At 38.8% G+C, this 16,355-nt stretch overlaps 1 protein-coding gene across 1 annotated transcript in view; it reads right to left on the reverse strand.

The window, feature by feature from the left end:
- Positions 1-1,009: 1,009 nt before the first annotated feature.
- The window catches only part of SLC25A12 (solute carrier family 25 member 12), a 49,815-nt gene continuing 34,469 nt past the window's right edge, over positions 1,010-16,355 (reverse strand). Inside the window, exons 12-18 of the mRNA XM_065840837.2 lie at positions 15,635-15,687; positions 15,362-15,442; positions 6,971-7,111; positions 4,857-4,995; positions 2,415-2,573; positions 2,134-2,224; positions 1,010-1,617 (exon numbers count right to left, since the gene is read on the reverse strand). Of these exons, the coding sequence (XP_065696909.1) occupies positions 1,407-1,617; positions 2,134-2,224; positions 2,415-2,573; positions 4,857-4,995; positions 6,971-7,111; positions 15,362-15,442; positions 15,635-15,687 (875 nt within the window). The 3' untranslated portion in view covers positions 1,010-1,406. The remainder of the gene's footprint in view (positions 1,618-2,133; positions 2,225-2,414; positions 2,574-4,856; positions 4,996-6,970; positions 7,112-15,361; positions 15,443-15,634; positions 15,688-16,355) is intronic.

Raw genomic sequence — 16,355 nt, forward strand, 5'->3', positions numbered from 1 at the left:
AGATTTCTGCATCTTGCCAAGAGGCCAGAACTGAAGGAGGGCTTGTCTGCATTTGTAGTGTTCAGTTTTTAAGAAGCCATTTCTTTGTAAGGTGACCAAAACTCTTCATATTGGTCTGCTGTCACCTGAGCAAGAAAACAATAGAAGATCCAATCTGTTTATACTGGTGTGATGCTCTGTACTCTGGGGCGTTTAACCCTGAAAGAAACATGTAAAACTAAAGATAAGAGGTGGTTATACTTCAGTAAACAAAGCTGGAAACCCACTCATCTCCTCTCTGGCTGTAGGGGTAGGACTATTTTTCTTCTAGGACTGTAGAAATCCAGACTCTCCTATTTCCTCTGAGATTTTTGCATTTAAAAATCACATCAGATAAACTTTCGGCAGACACTAGGTCAGAAGTAGTTCACGCTTTTCCTTTCTCCTCTTTCTTCGCAGTCCACTCAACTGGAAGTCTAAACAATCAGTTTTGTATTTAAAAAGAATATAAAAGTAAGTCTTTTCCCCCTGCAGAATGACCTAATATTTCAATAACAAAACAATCTAAAAATAAAGATAATGTGTTGGGTTTTTGTTGGTTGGTTGGTTGTTTTTTTTTAATAAAATGGTTTTCCCCTCTGGAAGAAAAACACTGAGTATTAATTCCTGTAAAATTTCTTGAGTCAACTAATAACTGGCAAATATTTCTGTTTTTTAAATATGCTACCATAGCGGTAACATCTATTACAGGCTTAGTATTACCATGTATTTCGAGGAAATTCCTTGTTACAAAGTAGTGCTGCAAAAATAAAATCTTGCACGTGCTCATCTAATTACTGTCTTCTCTTACACTTACTTGCATTTTAAAACCTTTGCTGTACCTAGCAGAGAACTGCATCCTTCAGAAGCTGTGTCCTGTACTGGACGTTCATTAAATGGGCGCATCTAATCTTAAATTTTAATCTGTGATCCATAATCTGTGGAGGGAAGAAAAAAATCCCACGGGACTTTTTCCATAAACACAATGAAGTGACTTAAGTGTTTTTAAATGTTTTATTGTCACGATTGTTAACAAAACACCTTCAAAACATTCTGTACATGTCAACCATTTTGAACTGCAATGCCCCTTATATAAACGTACGTGTATAGATGCCATGATGTCTCTGTACAAAGATGTACAATATGTACAGTAACATTAAACGCAAGCTGTGCAAGGCAAAGTCTAGGTACAGATTCATGCCACTGGTTAAAACAAGGCATAGAACCACCGCTTCAATCAGTTCCTTGTGTGCAAATAAACAACTGCAGGTATGTATTAATATTAGAAAGGAGTAAATAGAGTTGCAAGCTCAGTTCAGCTAGAACATGCAGCTGACTGCAAAAAATACAGTACTACTCTCCTGAACTTTTTCCACTGCGTTACTTTGTTAGGTCGAAACATCTTTTCCGGGTTCAGCTGCTACCTTTTGCTTGAGCTGAGTGATGCCAGGTCGAAACTTCGGAAGATACAAACCAAACTTATTTTCTATACCAGCAAACGTAGCTGTAGCAAGTCTGTATCCACCTATGTGATCAGGGTTAGCAGGAGGAAGATCTGAAATTCGAGATTTTGGGGTAGGCTCTGATCCAGGAGGTTTGCTGTTTGAAAAAAGAAAGAGAAAAAAAGCCTTTCCTTTATTTGAAGTGTTTTCTTAAGTCCAAATAATCCTATGAAATCTAGACTAAATACTTTAGGCTTTTGTGTGAGTATGGGAGACTGTCAAAGCTGACCTTAATTAATTCACTGCTATGGTCAAGTTCAGCTACTTAACGGGAAATCAAGGGCAAGATTGAAGTTACATTTTTACTGATAGCTTTGTAAATTAACTTCCAGTGACACAGGGAAAATGAACAAAATATCTTGCTACAATGGAAATACAAATTTTATGTGGTGTATTAAAACAAATACGCGATGGCTCCTTATCTCCTGATCTGCTTAGAAGTAGCATACAAATTTCAATTATATAAGGATGGGATTTTTTGCATACTGTAATTTTAAGTACAGGTGCTCTTAAGTCACCAAGTGTAAGTGGTCCCATGCATGAAAAAAATTTATATTTTTTTTAACTTGGCTGGGTTTTTTTGTGCAAGCTAAAAAGCAAATACTTGACTTACAGGCCTCCAAAATCGACGTAAAACCATCTCTGCAGAAGTTCGTAAGTGACCAGAGTAACACCAAACTGGGGTGAAGATCTGAACACACGAGCTGTTAAATATTACAAATCATAGTGTCAAAGAAAGAAAATAATTTCTCAGGAGCGAAGCTAAACGTTTTTAACAAGATGTTATGTTCAGAATCAGACCTTGTAAATACTGCTCTAATTTGAGTCCATAACAACGCAAGTGCTAATTTGCAGATTCGGGGTCTGCCTTAATATTCAGAGTGTGTTTCTCACCTCCAGCTCCCTTCCAAAAAGCCGATGGGCCTTCTTCCCTTAGGATCTTGCCAAAGCAGTCAATAACTCCACTGTATGTTGTCTGACCAGCGCGAGCTGCCACTTGCAGTCTTGTCTTGATGACATCAGCAGGGGTTACCAAAGACGCAGCAGGCACACCTTTTAGAAGAAAACCACATTTAATCTGCACAAAGTGTCTTGTAAAAGATGGAACACTTCTAACTGAAAAATACGACTGCAAACTTTAATATTTTTTGCAAGGATCAGACATGACTAAAAGTGCAAGTTCTTACATTTGATATATAATATAAGCTTGTGTGTGGTGTGATAGTTTTGAGTTTCTTCTAAATTTAAAGGCTATAACTGATAGTAAATAAAATAATAGACTATCAACAGCAATTTTCTCAACGTCTTCTAGAGGTCTGTCATTAACAGTAGTTTCAAAAAGATAAGAGGCGTTTTTAAATTCACACAAACACTATATATGTAATAAGCAATACCCATGACTAAAATTGCTTGTGCAGCCTCACTGTATTTGCTAATACTCTACAACGTATTTTGTAAATTACATAGATTGTTGATTTGGGAACTCAAATCCTACACACCCATTCATAAGAAAACTACTACTTAGGACACTTGCTCTACAGAAATCTGTCTGTACTGCTGTCCGGACTGTTCTGTAGGAGAACAGATGCTGCTTACTTCACTAGGCAAGGCCACAAACAGACTGAGGACAAGGAAGGTGTTTTACAAGTCTGCTTGGTACCAGCAGCGTGAGAGTAGCCAACAGTGATGGCAGAACAAATTCCACTTCCAAGGCACCACTCTCAGCTTTCTAGTCAAAGGAAAGGAGAAAGTTTTCAGAAACATACTCCACAGTCTGTGACTGTGTTTATCTGAGAGATTTCTGAATACTTCTGAATACTGTAAAAATTCCATTCTCTTACAAAAAGGAACCATCTTCTGACTTAGAATTTTGAATTGATTTTGATTTCTGTTGAACCTTTCCAATTGGTTACTACTGAATTAAAAATATTAACAGGTCGCTGATTTGCCTAAGTGATCATGAACTCTAAAGCGCTGCTGGCCACTTCAGGAGGTTTAAAAAGAAAACAGAAGCAATGTAGTCACACCTACAAGTACACACTAATAGCAACCATAGGCAGATTTTCCTTTACAGGCACATGCATTCAGACCAGATTATTCCCTCTGCTGTGTGTGCATAACCAGAACAGAGCAAGCAATCAAGAATTTGAAACTTGCAATTCAGAAAGGCAGATTCATGTACACACTATGAAACTAGGCCTACAAGATTTACACACATTTCTAATAGGTTCATCACTTAGTATGAGTGACCCAGAAACACATGAAGAGAAGCTGTGAAGTTTACAATCTAAAAATAGAGAGAGTAAGTCTTTATATGAGATACAAGTTAAATAAGATTTAGATGTGCTTCTATGAGTGCAGTAAGCTAAATAATTTGCCTTTTCAGGCAGCTTTGCATTACTTGAGAATAAGCTGGGCTACAAATCTGTTACTGGTTTCTTGGCGGGTCTCTCCCTTCCCTCTGGCATGAGGAACACAGCAAGTGGCAAAGAGCAGGTGCAGCCAAGCTCTGCATCAAGCCCGGTACGGGAAACTGCTCTTTACACACAGCCGGCTCATGACTGATGTACAGATCGAGATTCCTTACAACTGTAACAAGTCACTGAGGGTCTGCTCAGCCCAACGACGTTTGTAAACTGCACAGATTCCAACACTGAATCATTCACCATTGAGAGGCTGAAGATACCTGGTTGTCATCCCAGTGATCTAATCCTCAGCAGTGGAGCATCTCTGTCTGCATTTTTAAATATCCACCACTACAGTTCTTACATCTGGTATTTTTATACTGCTTGCCAGTTAGTAAAACAGACCTTTTTATCACAGCTGCATATTTTCTTTCTCCTTGACATTTTTGAGATGCCTTAAAATATTTAAAATTTCAGAGTATAATACCTTAACTTCACTTTCTTTACAAACGAATGCCCTATTTTTAGCAATTACATTTAAACAAAGTTTTTTCTCAGTAATTCAGGAATCCAAAACTAGATAAGTCATTTTCTTCTTAGCTCTTCTGATCTCTCATTTAATGTTCATCAAAGATTCAAATTAGCCTTCAACTCTGAGAGCACAGTAACAAGTAAAACCCCATTGAGACAGACAGATCAATTTGACTACAAGTTGCTGAGCTGCATTACGCTGTTTATCCACATTATGCAAATGTAATTAGCTCTCATCAAAATTACATCGCCTCCCACTAAGGATAACAGTGATCAAATTTAGATTAAATCAGATACAATGGTACAGTACCCTTCCTTTAGTTGGGGCTACTGAATGAATATTAAATATTGCTCACTAAAAGAAAAAAAGTTACTTCTGGAAAATGTTCTGCAAAATTACCTGCAATGGCTCCAGCTGCAAGGAGATTAAGCCCTCCCACATGGCCATTTTCATCAGCAAGCATCAGTTTACTATGAGCATAAACAGGAAAGTAGATTGCAGAAAAGGGAATGTCTCTGAGGAAACATGCTTTGGCACCCTGTCACACAGAAAAGAGACATAATATAAATAAATTTTGTAAATAAGGTTAAAATTGATACCTAGCAAGCAGCCTGATCCCACGAAGTACCAACTCCTTTGATCTACCAGGTAAATAACACAGAAAATAAAATGTCTTGGGAAACAAGAGATGTAGGTTTGAACTTGAAAAAGAATAAAGCACATCTAAATTCAGTTTCTAGAATGAAGAAGATGCAAGGTTCCTGTCTAATTCCAGTAACCAGTACATGACATCAGCACCTAGGATAAATGCCTTTTATATAGCGTGTGTCCAAACGTGATGAAGAGAGTGAGAAAGGTCTGTCCTTACGTCTGCCTGACAACAACTCACAAGCACCAAGCAGCAAGACAAGTCCTTGCGTGCCATTTTTCCACCAAACACAAAAGCGCTACCAAAATAGCAGCGAGGACTGTAAGACCTCACACTGATCTCCACTGATTGTCACCTGGCTGACTGAAGAGGCTGCACTGGACAGTCAGCAAAAAGAGGGAAACTGCCACAAAAGGGGAGCCGTTTAGTAAGGGGAAGATATGGGGAGACAAAACTATGGCCTATGATAATACTGCAAGGAGTAGCTCCTGGCCACAAACTGGTTCTAGAGAGTTCCTTAACAGAACTTTGCATGCTGTAAAAACAGTGGAATACTCGTAATTAAACATATCTAATATTCTCCTTTTAGTAACTTCAGTCATCAGTCTGTTACCAACTAAAATAACTCCCTCTGTACAAAGCTCAAATGAGCCCCTGCATATCCAAAAACCTCACGTGCATGCCCTGAAAGCATGTATGTTATAAACACATGGCTCCTTGCCCAAATACCCACCTGTGATACTCCAAGCCAGACGCCTCCACTCAATGGACCCACCTGAGGCCAGTCACCCAGCAGTTACGTTAGCAGACAGCACACATTACAAACTCTCTTTTGCTTAAGCAGCAGACCTGATAAAGTCGTTCCTTCCATTATTTTCAGTCAGATAGTTTATGCTCTAAAATGAGTTCTTACGGTTATTCACATGTGATAAGGCAATTCTAAGGAACAGTAGAATTTTTAGTAAGCTCAGTTGTTTAATTACTGCAAACTGAAATGCTAATCTTGTCTCATGTACCAGAACACCCGTGATCTTCACGAAATATAATGGTCGTGAATTTCATCTACTGAATTCAAACCAAAAGCTTCAGGTCTAGGAGTAAATTTGCACATTTTTATAGTATCATTGCAGGTCTATGGACAAACCACGTAAAACAATGTTTTGTAAGTACACAGCTCATATAACTGCTGAATTTACGTATTACCCCTTGCACTGGCAGAAGATACAGGAAGAAATACTCTTCCTGGTTTAAGAAAACTAACAGCTTCTGCTCCATTACACCTGATATGTAATGATGGTAGTCAGTGTACCTGCGGGGAAGGAATCTGTTGACTGGCACTCTGCTGCAGTACAGTATAGTGTGGGCTTTTCTTGTCATGGAATTTGTTATTGACAAATCCCAGCACTTAGACTCTTAAAAAATCAGAATCCTACTAAACTCCACTACTGTTTCACTCTCATCAAATTATTAAGACAAAGAGAATATCCTGCTGCAAAGACAACAATAGGGATAAGAGAGATTCAAAATAAACACAAGAAAAACACACAGGGAAAGCCAAAGAAACTTCTCACAAACGCCACCAAATGAAATGATCAGTGCCAGAAGCCAGCAGGTCTGCAATACAGGACTCCCTGCAGCTTGGCATAAAAGCCCAAAGGACAGAATGGGGGAGTATTTTTTGTATCCCACTGCCATTTATATAGAAGTGGGCTTTCTTCAGTTTTCCACTGTGGAGTTGCCCTGCAGGAAGAGATTGGTTTTAAATTCAAAAGATGTCTTTGTTTTTAACAGTCTTTGGTTCAGCGGTGTAAAAGTTTAGCATAAAATGTAAAACAATGAAGCCATTCAAAGCAGAACTACATACCTTATAAAGACCAAGAAGGCCTAAATCTTTTATAACAGAGAGGGCACTGACTCTAGGTCCTGTAGTAATTTCTCCTGCTACCTGCAACCGAATCTTTACAATCTCCAGAGGATTAGTGAAGATGACCTGGGAAGCTCCTGCCTGCAAGCCAAAAGAAAAAGAAAGTAAATGGCATTACTAGAGTATGTGGTGACACGTTGACTTTTGCTAGGTGCTGAGTGTCTTCACTTCTCACTGCACTGGCTGACGCTCTCATGGAAAAATACAGGAGACATCTTTTAATAAAGCACCTGTCTGGAAGTTAAAAGCCCCAAATCAGAAATCATGGGTTTGTATGAAATAAATTTTCACATTTATATCTTCATAGTCCACAGAGGTGGATTAATTCCATCTGACTCTGCTTTTCTCCTTGACATCACTTTCTAGAAGTTGTGGCTGTGTTTAAAAGTCTATCAGGTATGACATGAAATACTAAACTAAAATAATTATTAGATTTGTGCTACTAGAGCATCAAACACATATAAACAAGACCTTACATTATTTCAATAATAATTAATCATCAATGTGTAGACTTGTTATTTGCATTTAGTGGTGATGCTGTCTAAAAGGCAAATTTGCATTTAATGGTGTAATTTTAAATCAGTAGAAAAGATGTTTGGAGTTTTGTTTAGCAGCCTTTAATTGTCTTAAGTGGAAACAAAATATAAAATTTAAATAGGAAGAGTAACATTTCACAATATGATACTAGACAGAAACAGGAGTCATATCTTTCTCTGAGCCGAGCATTACAGATTTTACATGCAGGAAATATTCCGTTAGCAGTGCTGAAGGACTGTCTTGCAAACTTCCCAGCAAGAGCTGCTTCAGATTCTACACTTTAACCAAAGACTTTCAAATATGTCTCAGATTTCTCCTTGAATTGCTACAGGTACTACCATTCACTTCTGGAGAAGTGTGTGGTTCATCACAAAACAGCTAAATTTTACTAAGCTTTCTTTCTCCCCCTCTTCCTAATCCACCCGTTTTCATTTAAAAATTAAAACCACTTCCTTAAAATTTATGGCATATAACCACTTGAATACAGACAAACTTAAAAAGCACTTCTCCCATAATCTAAAAGCTCCTCTTAATCCTGATGGTATTCTCCAAGGCATCAAACTTTAGTGAAGGAAAAAATGCAGAATATCTGCAATTAAAGCCTTTTTCCACTTCTAAATTGCCCAGGAAATAAACCCTCTGTGATGCCGCGGGTGTGTGTGTGTGAAGTAAAATCAATATATGCTACAGCATCTCCTGGACAGCACACATGGTGTTCTCTGCTAATTGATTCAGAACTAATGAACGCCAATCCTTCCTGCCCATAGCACAATCTTCCTCTCTCCAGCAGCCTGCAGAATAAACCTGAGACTAGCCCTGAAGCAAGCCTTAGAAGCCAGTAGCTTGAATTATTCTAGACTTGAAACAAATGAGCATTGCAAACCTCAGCAGCTCCCACTGAGAATGACCAAGCACTTGGGTAGCACCTACAAGACGGGGGCATGAAGCATCAAGAGTCTTCACTGATCAAGCATCCAACACTTCACTGAACCTTTACTGAACACACTGCCATCCTTCTGTTGCAAGCCCCATTCATTACTGCATTCAACATTGACATTTAAAATCATCACTGTTATGGTTTTACTAAAGCACCTTGACCCAAACAGTGGGAGACCAACCCCTGCATTTGATTAATTATCCCCACTGTAGTAGTTACTGTCTTCAACACTTCCCACTCAAATAATCAGTCCAAGTTGTTAATCTTCGTTTTATTCCCTCACTTCTTCATCCCTCTGACAGAAAATCAAAGCCTACATTTCTGTCGACATTTATTGCAACCACCAGGAAGATCACTAGGACTCCCAACCCCTCCAAACTGATCCCATCTTCTCTGTTCTTGGACTTACTGCACTGTGTTTACTCAGCCACCTGGCACCACTCATGTCCAAAGCCATTTTCAGGCTCCCTTTACTTCTCATCTCGCCTTTTCCTTCCAGCTCATACACATCTTGCGTGCAAGATGAAAGGGCTGTCCTGCTACGCAAAATTCCAGTCTCAAGAAAATTTATAAAATTCACATCTGGCGAGTTCTGTTAAAGGATAACCAATTTTTTTGTTCATACTGTATTAAACAGAAAACCAATTTCAAATGCTTATCATCGCTCTACATCATTTTTAAAAATAATTTTGGTAGATAAAACATTAAGCAGAATGCTCTTACTATGTAACACAATGCACTACACAAAAAATAACTTCAAATTTAAAATCTAAGCTAGAAATTCACTAAGCTAGAAACTCACCAGCAACCTGCCTATTAAATATGCATTCTTTGTTTACATACATATGTGAAATTCCATTTTTTATTCTGAATGTTATAAATTAGCGCCTCCCGCAGAGCAGCCAAAATAAGTCTTCCTATTTGCCTAATACCCACCATAGAAACACAAATAGGCCATTTCGTAAACATTTCTATTTTCTACCCTGAAGTCAATCTTCCTGCAATTAACATTCTCCTCTCCTAGGTGCACAACTGCCTACCTTTCTGTCAAAATCAGCAACAGCCCTCTCCTGATACAGAAATGAAAAGAGAAGACTCTAAACACATTTTAATAATTTAGTAGCAAGGCTAATTAAATTTATACTGTCACAAATAGTATATAGTTAATACAGAATTATATATTACGACAATATTAATATTAAAATATGGCTTGATGATCGAAAATTATGGCTTGATGAGCAAAAGAAAAGGAAAACCCTAATATATGCTTATATTATCAGGAGAAAACCATCTGAAAAGTCCTTCAATTACATTATCACATTGAGTATTTTCAGTATTGAAAAACTTCTCAACAGGCAGCTTTCTCAAAAAGAGCCGTAACTGTCAAGATACCCAGTTAAATACCCCTATTAACAACATGTACTTCTGTCCAAGTCCTGACTTTTCACACAGTTATGCCTGGAGCTCAGCAAAGTTTTCTGCACAGCAGTGATTTGATTCCTGTGAAGAGGAGCACTGAATTCAGTGGAGTTGCACGAATGAGTGAGATCCTTAGACGTATCACAAGTACAGATAAGACAAGCATTGATTTTAATACAGGACAGGTTAACACAACAAAACTCACTTTTTCATTGAGTAAAAATAAAGTGAGGGTTGTTTTTTGTTTGCTTGTGTTTTCTTTTGAAGATTCGCCTCTCTACATGATGAAGCATGTGTGAGGCAGGGGATAGTACTGCCTGGGGAGCAGAGGAAGAAGCAGAGGAGAATGGTACAAAGGATCTCCAAATAAAAATGTACCGGCAGCACGCAGGGTTGCAATACAAATCTCCATGCTCCTGTGCAAATCACTGGCAATCATCATCATTCTTTTTCAACGTATCTTACTTCAGCTGTCAGCTATGTATGTTAAATACACATGCCTATGTATATACACTCAGAGGTATAAATTGCAGTCCTTGAATTTCTTTTGGAGAAGGTGCACTAAATCTAGATTTTCCCCCTATAAAAACCCCTCTTCACACATAAATTACAACAGACACTTTTAAAAAGGTTGACAAATTTGTTTCTGAATGGAGGTTATTCATACACATCAAAAATATCAGTAATAAAAGCTTCTACTTAACCTTAATGTCATGTAAAATAACTCTACAAGGAGCAAATAAAGGAACTAAATCTGACAGCAAAGGTTATGAGAGAAAAGATGTAGTTTGAGATCCCACAGCAAACGCCCCATGACATGCCAAAGGCTGAAGGAAATACACAAATGACCCTGCAACATGAGACCTGTTGCCCTTTCCAATTCCACCCGAGAGGCAAATGCTACAACGGGGGAGAGGCCTATTTCGAGCCCTTCCTTCCTTCCTTTCTGAAACCACCACATCCTGGACCATAACTATGTCCCATCCAAGCAGCTAAAATAAGATGTTACTTAAAACAGTCTGGTTTAAAAACATCAAAAGAGCTTGTGCTTCTTTCTCAAGGCAAAGCTGTCGTTCATGCACCTACAATAAGCTTCCCATCTCTTTTACTAAACAATCATTTTTTCCTCCCTTTAAATGTCCACCGCAGAGATCAACATAAAGCAGTAAAGTTTAATTCTGCTTCTAACTTTAACTGTTTAAAGTACATTACAAGTATTTTCAAGATTCTGAAGGAGAAGTAGTCTGACAGCTATAATTCTAAATTTGTGTGTTTGTTAAACAAAAACAGTGACATTTTAAATTATTTTTTCAAAAATAAGTATTTTGACACATTCCATTTGCCTGATAAGCCTATATATATGTTTGTAAGTATGTATGTACATATGTATAAACACGTATGAAAATTATTTTTACAAGTATACCAGAATATTTAGCCTAAATGTTAAATTTAACATTCAAATATATAAAAGTTTTTAAAACAGTGGTAAATTTGGACCTCTCTGTGTATATATGTGCAAACACACACACAGAGGCACATATCCCAACCCCTAATCATCAACAGATGCATTGCCTACGACTCCCAGAAGGGTTCTTAGACCCCTTCTTTCTGCCTGGCACCCCACACCCTTTTCCTCCCTGCAGCACAAATCAAAAGCCTCTTTCTGATGAAACAAGATTCACCCATTCAAAATGCCAAGCACCGTGCACAGCACATTGATGGGAAGAATCCATTTCTCCCTGTGTAACTCATTGGGATTACAGCTCAGAATCACAGAATCTTTGTCTACTGTAACAGTGCTTACAAATCATTTACATTGCACTAGATGTCTGCTTCAGCATCACTCTCCAGCACCTTGTCATGCACGATGTACTCACCTGCCTCATGTGTGAGCTCCTCTGAGCAGCACCGTCCACATCGGGTGTGTGCTTTCTGCTCCCCTGGCTGCTGTCAGGATGCAGGAAAGCATTGCCCAAGCCTCACCCAGTCCCCCGGCAACCCAAAGCTAATGGTAGCTGAGAACACCAAAGGCAGGAATGCAGGCTAATCACTGAATTACAATGAAATGTAATTCAATTAATTACAGTAACAGTAGGGAAAGAAACTGTTTGCTCTGAACATGTGTAAGTGTGGATAGTGCTGCTGATTATTAACAAACCAGCACACTGTTGGGAAGCAGGAGACTGGGATATCATTTTCATCCATCAGGGAGCAGAGCCCTTCCATTGACAGGTATGACCTGACCGCTGGAGCTGAGCTGCCCCACAGAGCTGCTCTGCATTTCTCAAACGCAGCTCCAGCCTGGGAGCAGCTGGGAGCACTTGGGCTGTGACAGCGCAGACCCCCCGCTCCCCAGTGACAGGTACACTGCCCAGCGGCTGGCAGGCAGGGTTCAGGAGCACAGGGGCTGTCTGTGGGGGGTCCCTGCCCTGCAGTGAGGAAGGAAAGACAACAGATGGGCAGCTGCCCCTATCAACAGGCCACCACGCGGGCAGATGTCTTTGTTAACAGCTACCCGAATGAAGACATTTCCTCTTACTGGGAAGGGGAGTTTATTCCATAACCTTACAGAAGCTGAAAATAAATGCAGCCTGAGACATAAGATTTTGGCTAAAGAGATCCAATCTCTTGGAGTTACCGTTTCTGGAGGAGGCACGTGCCTGTGAATGGTACAGCACTTCTTGCAGACACTCCAGAGCTGAGGATACCAAACAGCCTACGTGCGTTCTCGGGAATCACTACTGTCTTAATGCCAAAGGTTTCACCTGTCCTCGTGTGTGGGTCTCAGAAGCCTGTAACACCACAGGTGGGCTTTGGCACGGCACTGCCAGCCAGGGAGGAGGATTTGCCAGCTGTGCTGGAGCCTTTCCCAAGCTGCCTCCACTTCCTCACAAGAATTTTTTGGGTTCCCGGTTGCAGACGGTGGCATGCACAATGTGCTGTTGTATGGCTTGCGGGAGGGTGGGTCTTCAAAGGGCAGGAAGGCCTCTGCTGTCAACTCTGTAAAACGGCTGAAAATATGGCTTGCCCATCTTGCTCATCCACTACCAGTTCCATACCAGAAATTATGAAAAAGTGCATTATTCGTGTTAATCAGGAGAAGGTTCAACACTAAACACAGACAAGTCATGGTCATAGATTCTACAGCAATAAATACATTTCTGAAAACTACATATGGGCATAATGCTGTTTCTTCTAATGTTATGACAAGGTAAAAAGCATGTTTTGAATTTAGCCTATATTTATAGTGTACTACTAGGAAAATATTTAAGTGTCAAACAATAAGGAAAAGCCAAACCCCGCCCAAAAAACAACCAAATCCAGATGCTGAAAATAATTTTGGCATATATAAAACCCAAACAATCCCAAAGCCACCCATCATTTTGTACTAACGGAGAGAGAAGGAATGGAATAAAGGAAAAATGAAGAAAGGTGGCATCACTCAAACAGAAAGTCTTGTGTGCTTCTGCACAGAGAAATGGGCTAAGCTTACTTGTAGCACTTCCTTGGATGCAATTGTTGGCTATGTTTCATAATATTTTGTAGAAAAACAGTATTCAATGAACACCGGAAGTGCAAAGATCCATACCATTTCCAAGCAAGTCAACACAGAAAAGAGCTGTCACAATGACGATGAAAAGGACTGAGGATAAGAAAAATAAAGATTAACATGTCAACTTGCTATTGCTTTAGTCAACTTATACTTTCAGACTTTTATAATAAACTTTATAGGCTCGCTGATATTAGGAAGAAGTGAAATTGCTAAAATGGAACTAAGCAGCAGTACAAACACTGAAAAATCATCAACTGGTAAGAAATCAGATAATCCAGAGAAGGCTACAAAGAAAAGAATATCCCTGAGGTTGCCAAACTCTGGCCAACTCCACTCCCACATAAGCCAACTTTGTTTAAAACTCTCCCAGACTGAGTGATATAAGTATTATCTTGAAAAACAAGATGAGAATATCAGCTATGACAGTCAGCTAGAAGAAAGGCAGGAAAGACAACAGACGGGTTGTGTTTGGACAGATTGTAAATTTGCTCACCTTCACAGAAACATCCAAATTTCCAAAAGCTTATCTGAAACTCAAATTTCTCCCCAATTTTTTTGCATGTTCACTACAGTAAGATAACAAAGTTGTTTTGAAAAAGGAGTACCTACCAGGAAGTCGAAAAGGCTCTAATGTAAATTGAATTTAATATTATACATTTCAGTACAAGGACGTTTGATTTTAATAATGAATTTAGGCACAACACAAAGAATAACACTAATGAATTACATTCACTTCTGTTATAAATGACCTGTATGTGCCTTCTGTGTTATTGAGCTTTCCAGAAACAAGCGTTAGTATTTTGCTAGCTATACCTCACAGCTGCTTTCTCACATTTCTCAGAAAATAAACTTTGTACACTGACAGGTGAAGACTCAAGCATGTACCAGGCTGCCAAATTCAATCAGGCAGAACTATAAGCAGCCTCCCTTCAGGGCTGCTTCTTTGAATTAAAAGTTTGCAGAGGTCAACAACCTTTCTGCCCCAGGTTTTGTTGTAAGCTGAGGAGGTTTTATACCAGCCTGTCAGCCTACTCAACTGGAAGTTATTAGTGTTCTCCACTACAAAAGAAACTTGACTTAAGCCTTAAAGATTTTATAGGGTTAACAACTGCTGGGGAATCCCACAAATGAAATTAGCCAATGTGCAAAACCAAGATAAATCTATCATCAATATAAATTCAAACCACTTACAGATTGCTAAGACATTCACTGAATTATAGCCCCAGTCTCAACAAAAACACAATTTGGTTTTGAACTATATTTAGATGATGGATCTGTTTAGCATTTGGAGTAATGTATCTACATTTTCTACTAAGTCATTTAACGAGAAAATTCACCCATTTCTGTTACCTGAAAGATAAGACTACATCATTCAGCTTTCCCACATTTTCATGAACAGAAAATTCCACATATAGCAAGCTGAAGACTCCATCTCTTTTCCTTCTTAAAATCTTCAGCAAGAAATTTTTTAAACTGTCCTAGCTCTCCCCCACGCTGAAGAAAACTCAAACACGATCTCTATAATCCATTCTCAGGGAGTACCTGTATCTTTCCAGACTAACCAGGAACAGCAACCTAAGCAAAAGTATGGAAAGGGAGAAAAGGGACCTTCTCTTTAGCCTTTTGTGAATAAAGCCACTGCTGAAACTGAAAGTTAGAAACTGGGCCAAATGCAGTTGTTCAAGCATGTAATCCCAAGAGAACTCAACTCAGAAGTATGCAAAGCTTTCCAAACATGAAAAAGTACTTTTTAAAATTCTTGTGATGGGGAGAAAAAACAACAGTTCTGTTCAAGTCGACAAAGCACACCCATTAATTGTCATTCCAACTATACTGCACATGACCAAGACTCTGTTTTTTCTAAGAATACAGGACAGATACTTACACAGCCTCCAGCAAGGACCTCTGCGGGGAGTGGAATGGAACCATCTTTCTTGGTAAATTTGTCTCTGACAAAGTCATTAACCTAATAAAGATACAATACATTACACACAATTTCAAGTCATTTTTCCTTCTTATTAACATCTACCAAGTACAATTGTAACCACATATATTAGAGTGCTTGTAAGTGGTCATCTTTCACACATTTTAGGAAATAAATCCTGTGCATGTTAACAAACAAAAAGATGCTGGGGAAAAAAAAAATAAAGATACGTACAGTTAGCTTAATAGCCTTTTCTGGAGCAACACCTATCAGCTGTGGTAACAAGCCTATAGAAACAAAGACATCGTAAGGCAACATTATCTTCCTAATAGAGAAACTAGTATATTATACGAGCTCTATAGAAATGCCTTTCTGCACATGGGGTATCCTTTGAGGTGGATGGAATTTAGCATGTGATGTTGCTAGAGCACTGCATATTCGTACCAGTACAATCCTATACTAAGATTTCTGTTGAAAATAGTCATGAAAAGGGTGACCAGATCTGTCAAGTAACACCTGATGCTGTTGCCATACAGAAGGAAAAAAAGGGTAAAAACTGAACATAGAATGTCCTGTTACACTAACTGGAAGCAGAACATATAGCATAAAGACTGAACATACATCTTGGATATGTCTGCTACATAAGTTTGTTTGACTTTTCTAGCTCCTTAATATCACTTTCCCATAAAGCTTGCAATTACACTTTAAAATAGGAGAGTAATTGTGAGATACACACATGACTATGATAAATTATTGACTCAATTCTACTTGACTCACTAACCTGAAGGTTGCAATCAACTAAGGATAGAAAGGATTTTCTCTTGTTCAGTCCAACATGGTAGCATGCACTTCTTTAAAGCCCATTACTATAATATTAAGCATTTTTTATCTCACCAAGAGGAAGCATTAGTGGACAGAAACCGATTTTGAAAAGGCCCATGCTCCTGGAAAATAG

The sequence above is a fragment of the Patagioenas fasciata genome, chromosome 7 (assembly GCF_037038585.1).
Source record: "Patagioenas fasciata isolate bPatFas1 chromosome 7, bPatFas1.hap1, whole genome shotgun sequence".
Classification (NCBI taxonomy): domain Eukaryota; kingdom Metazoa; phylum Chordata; class Aves; order Columbiformes; family Columbidae; genus Patagioenas; species Patagioenas fasciata.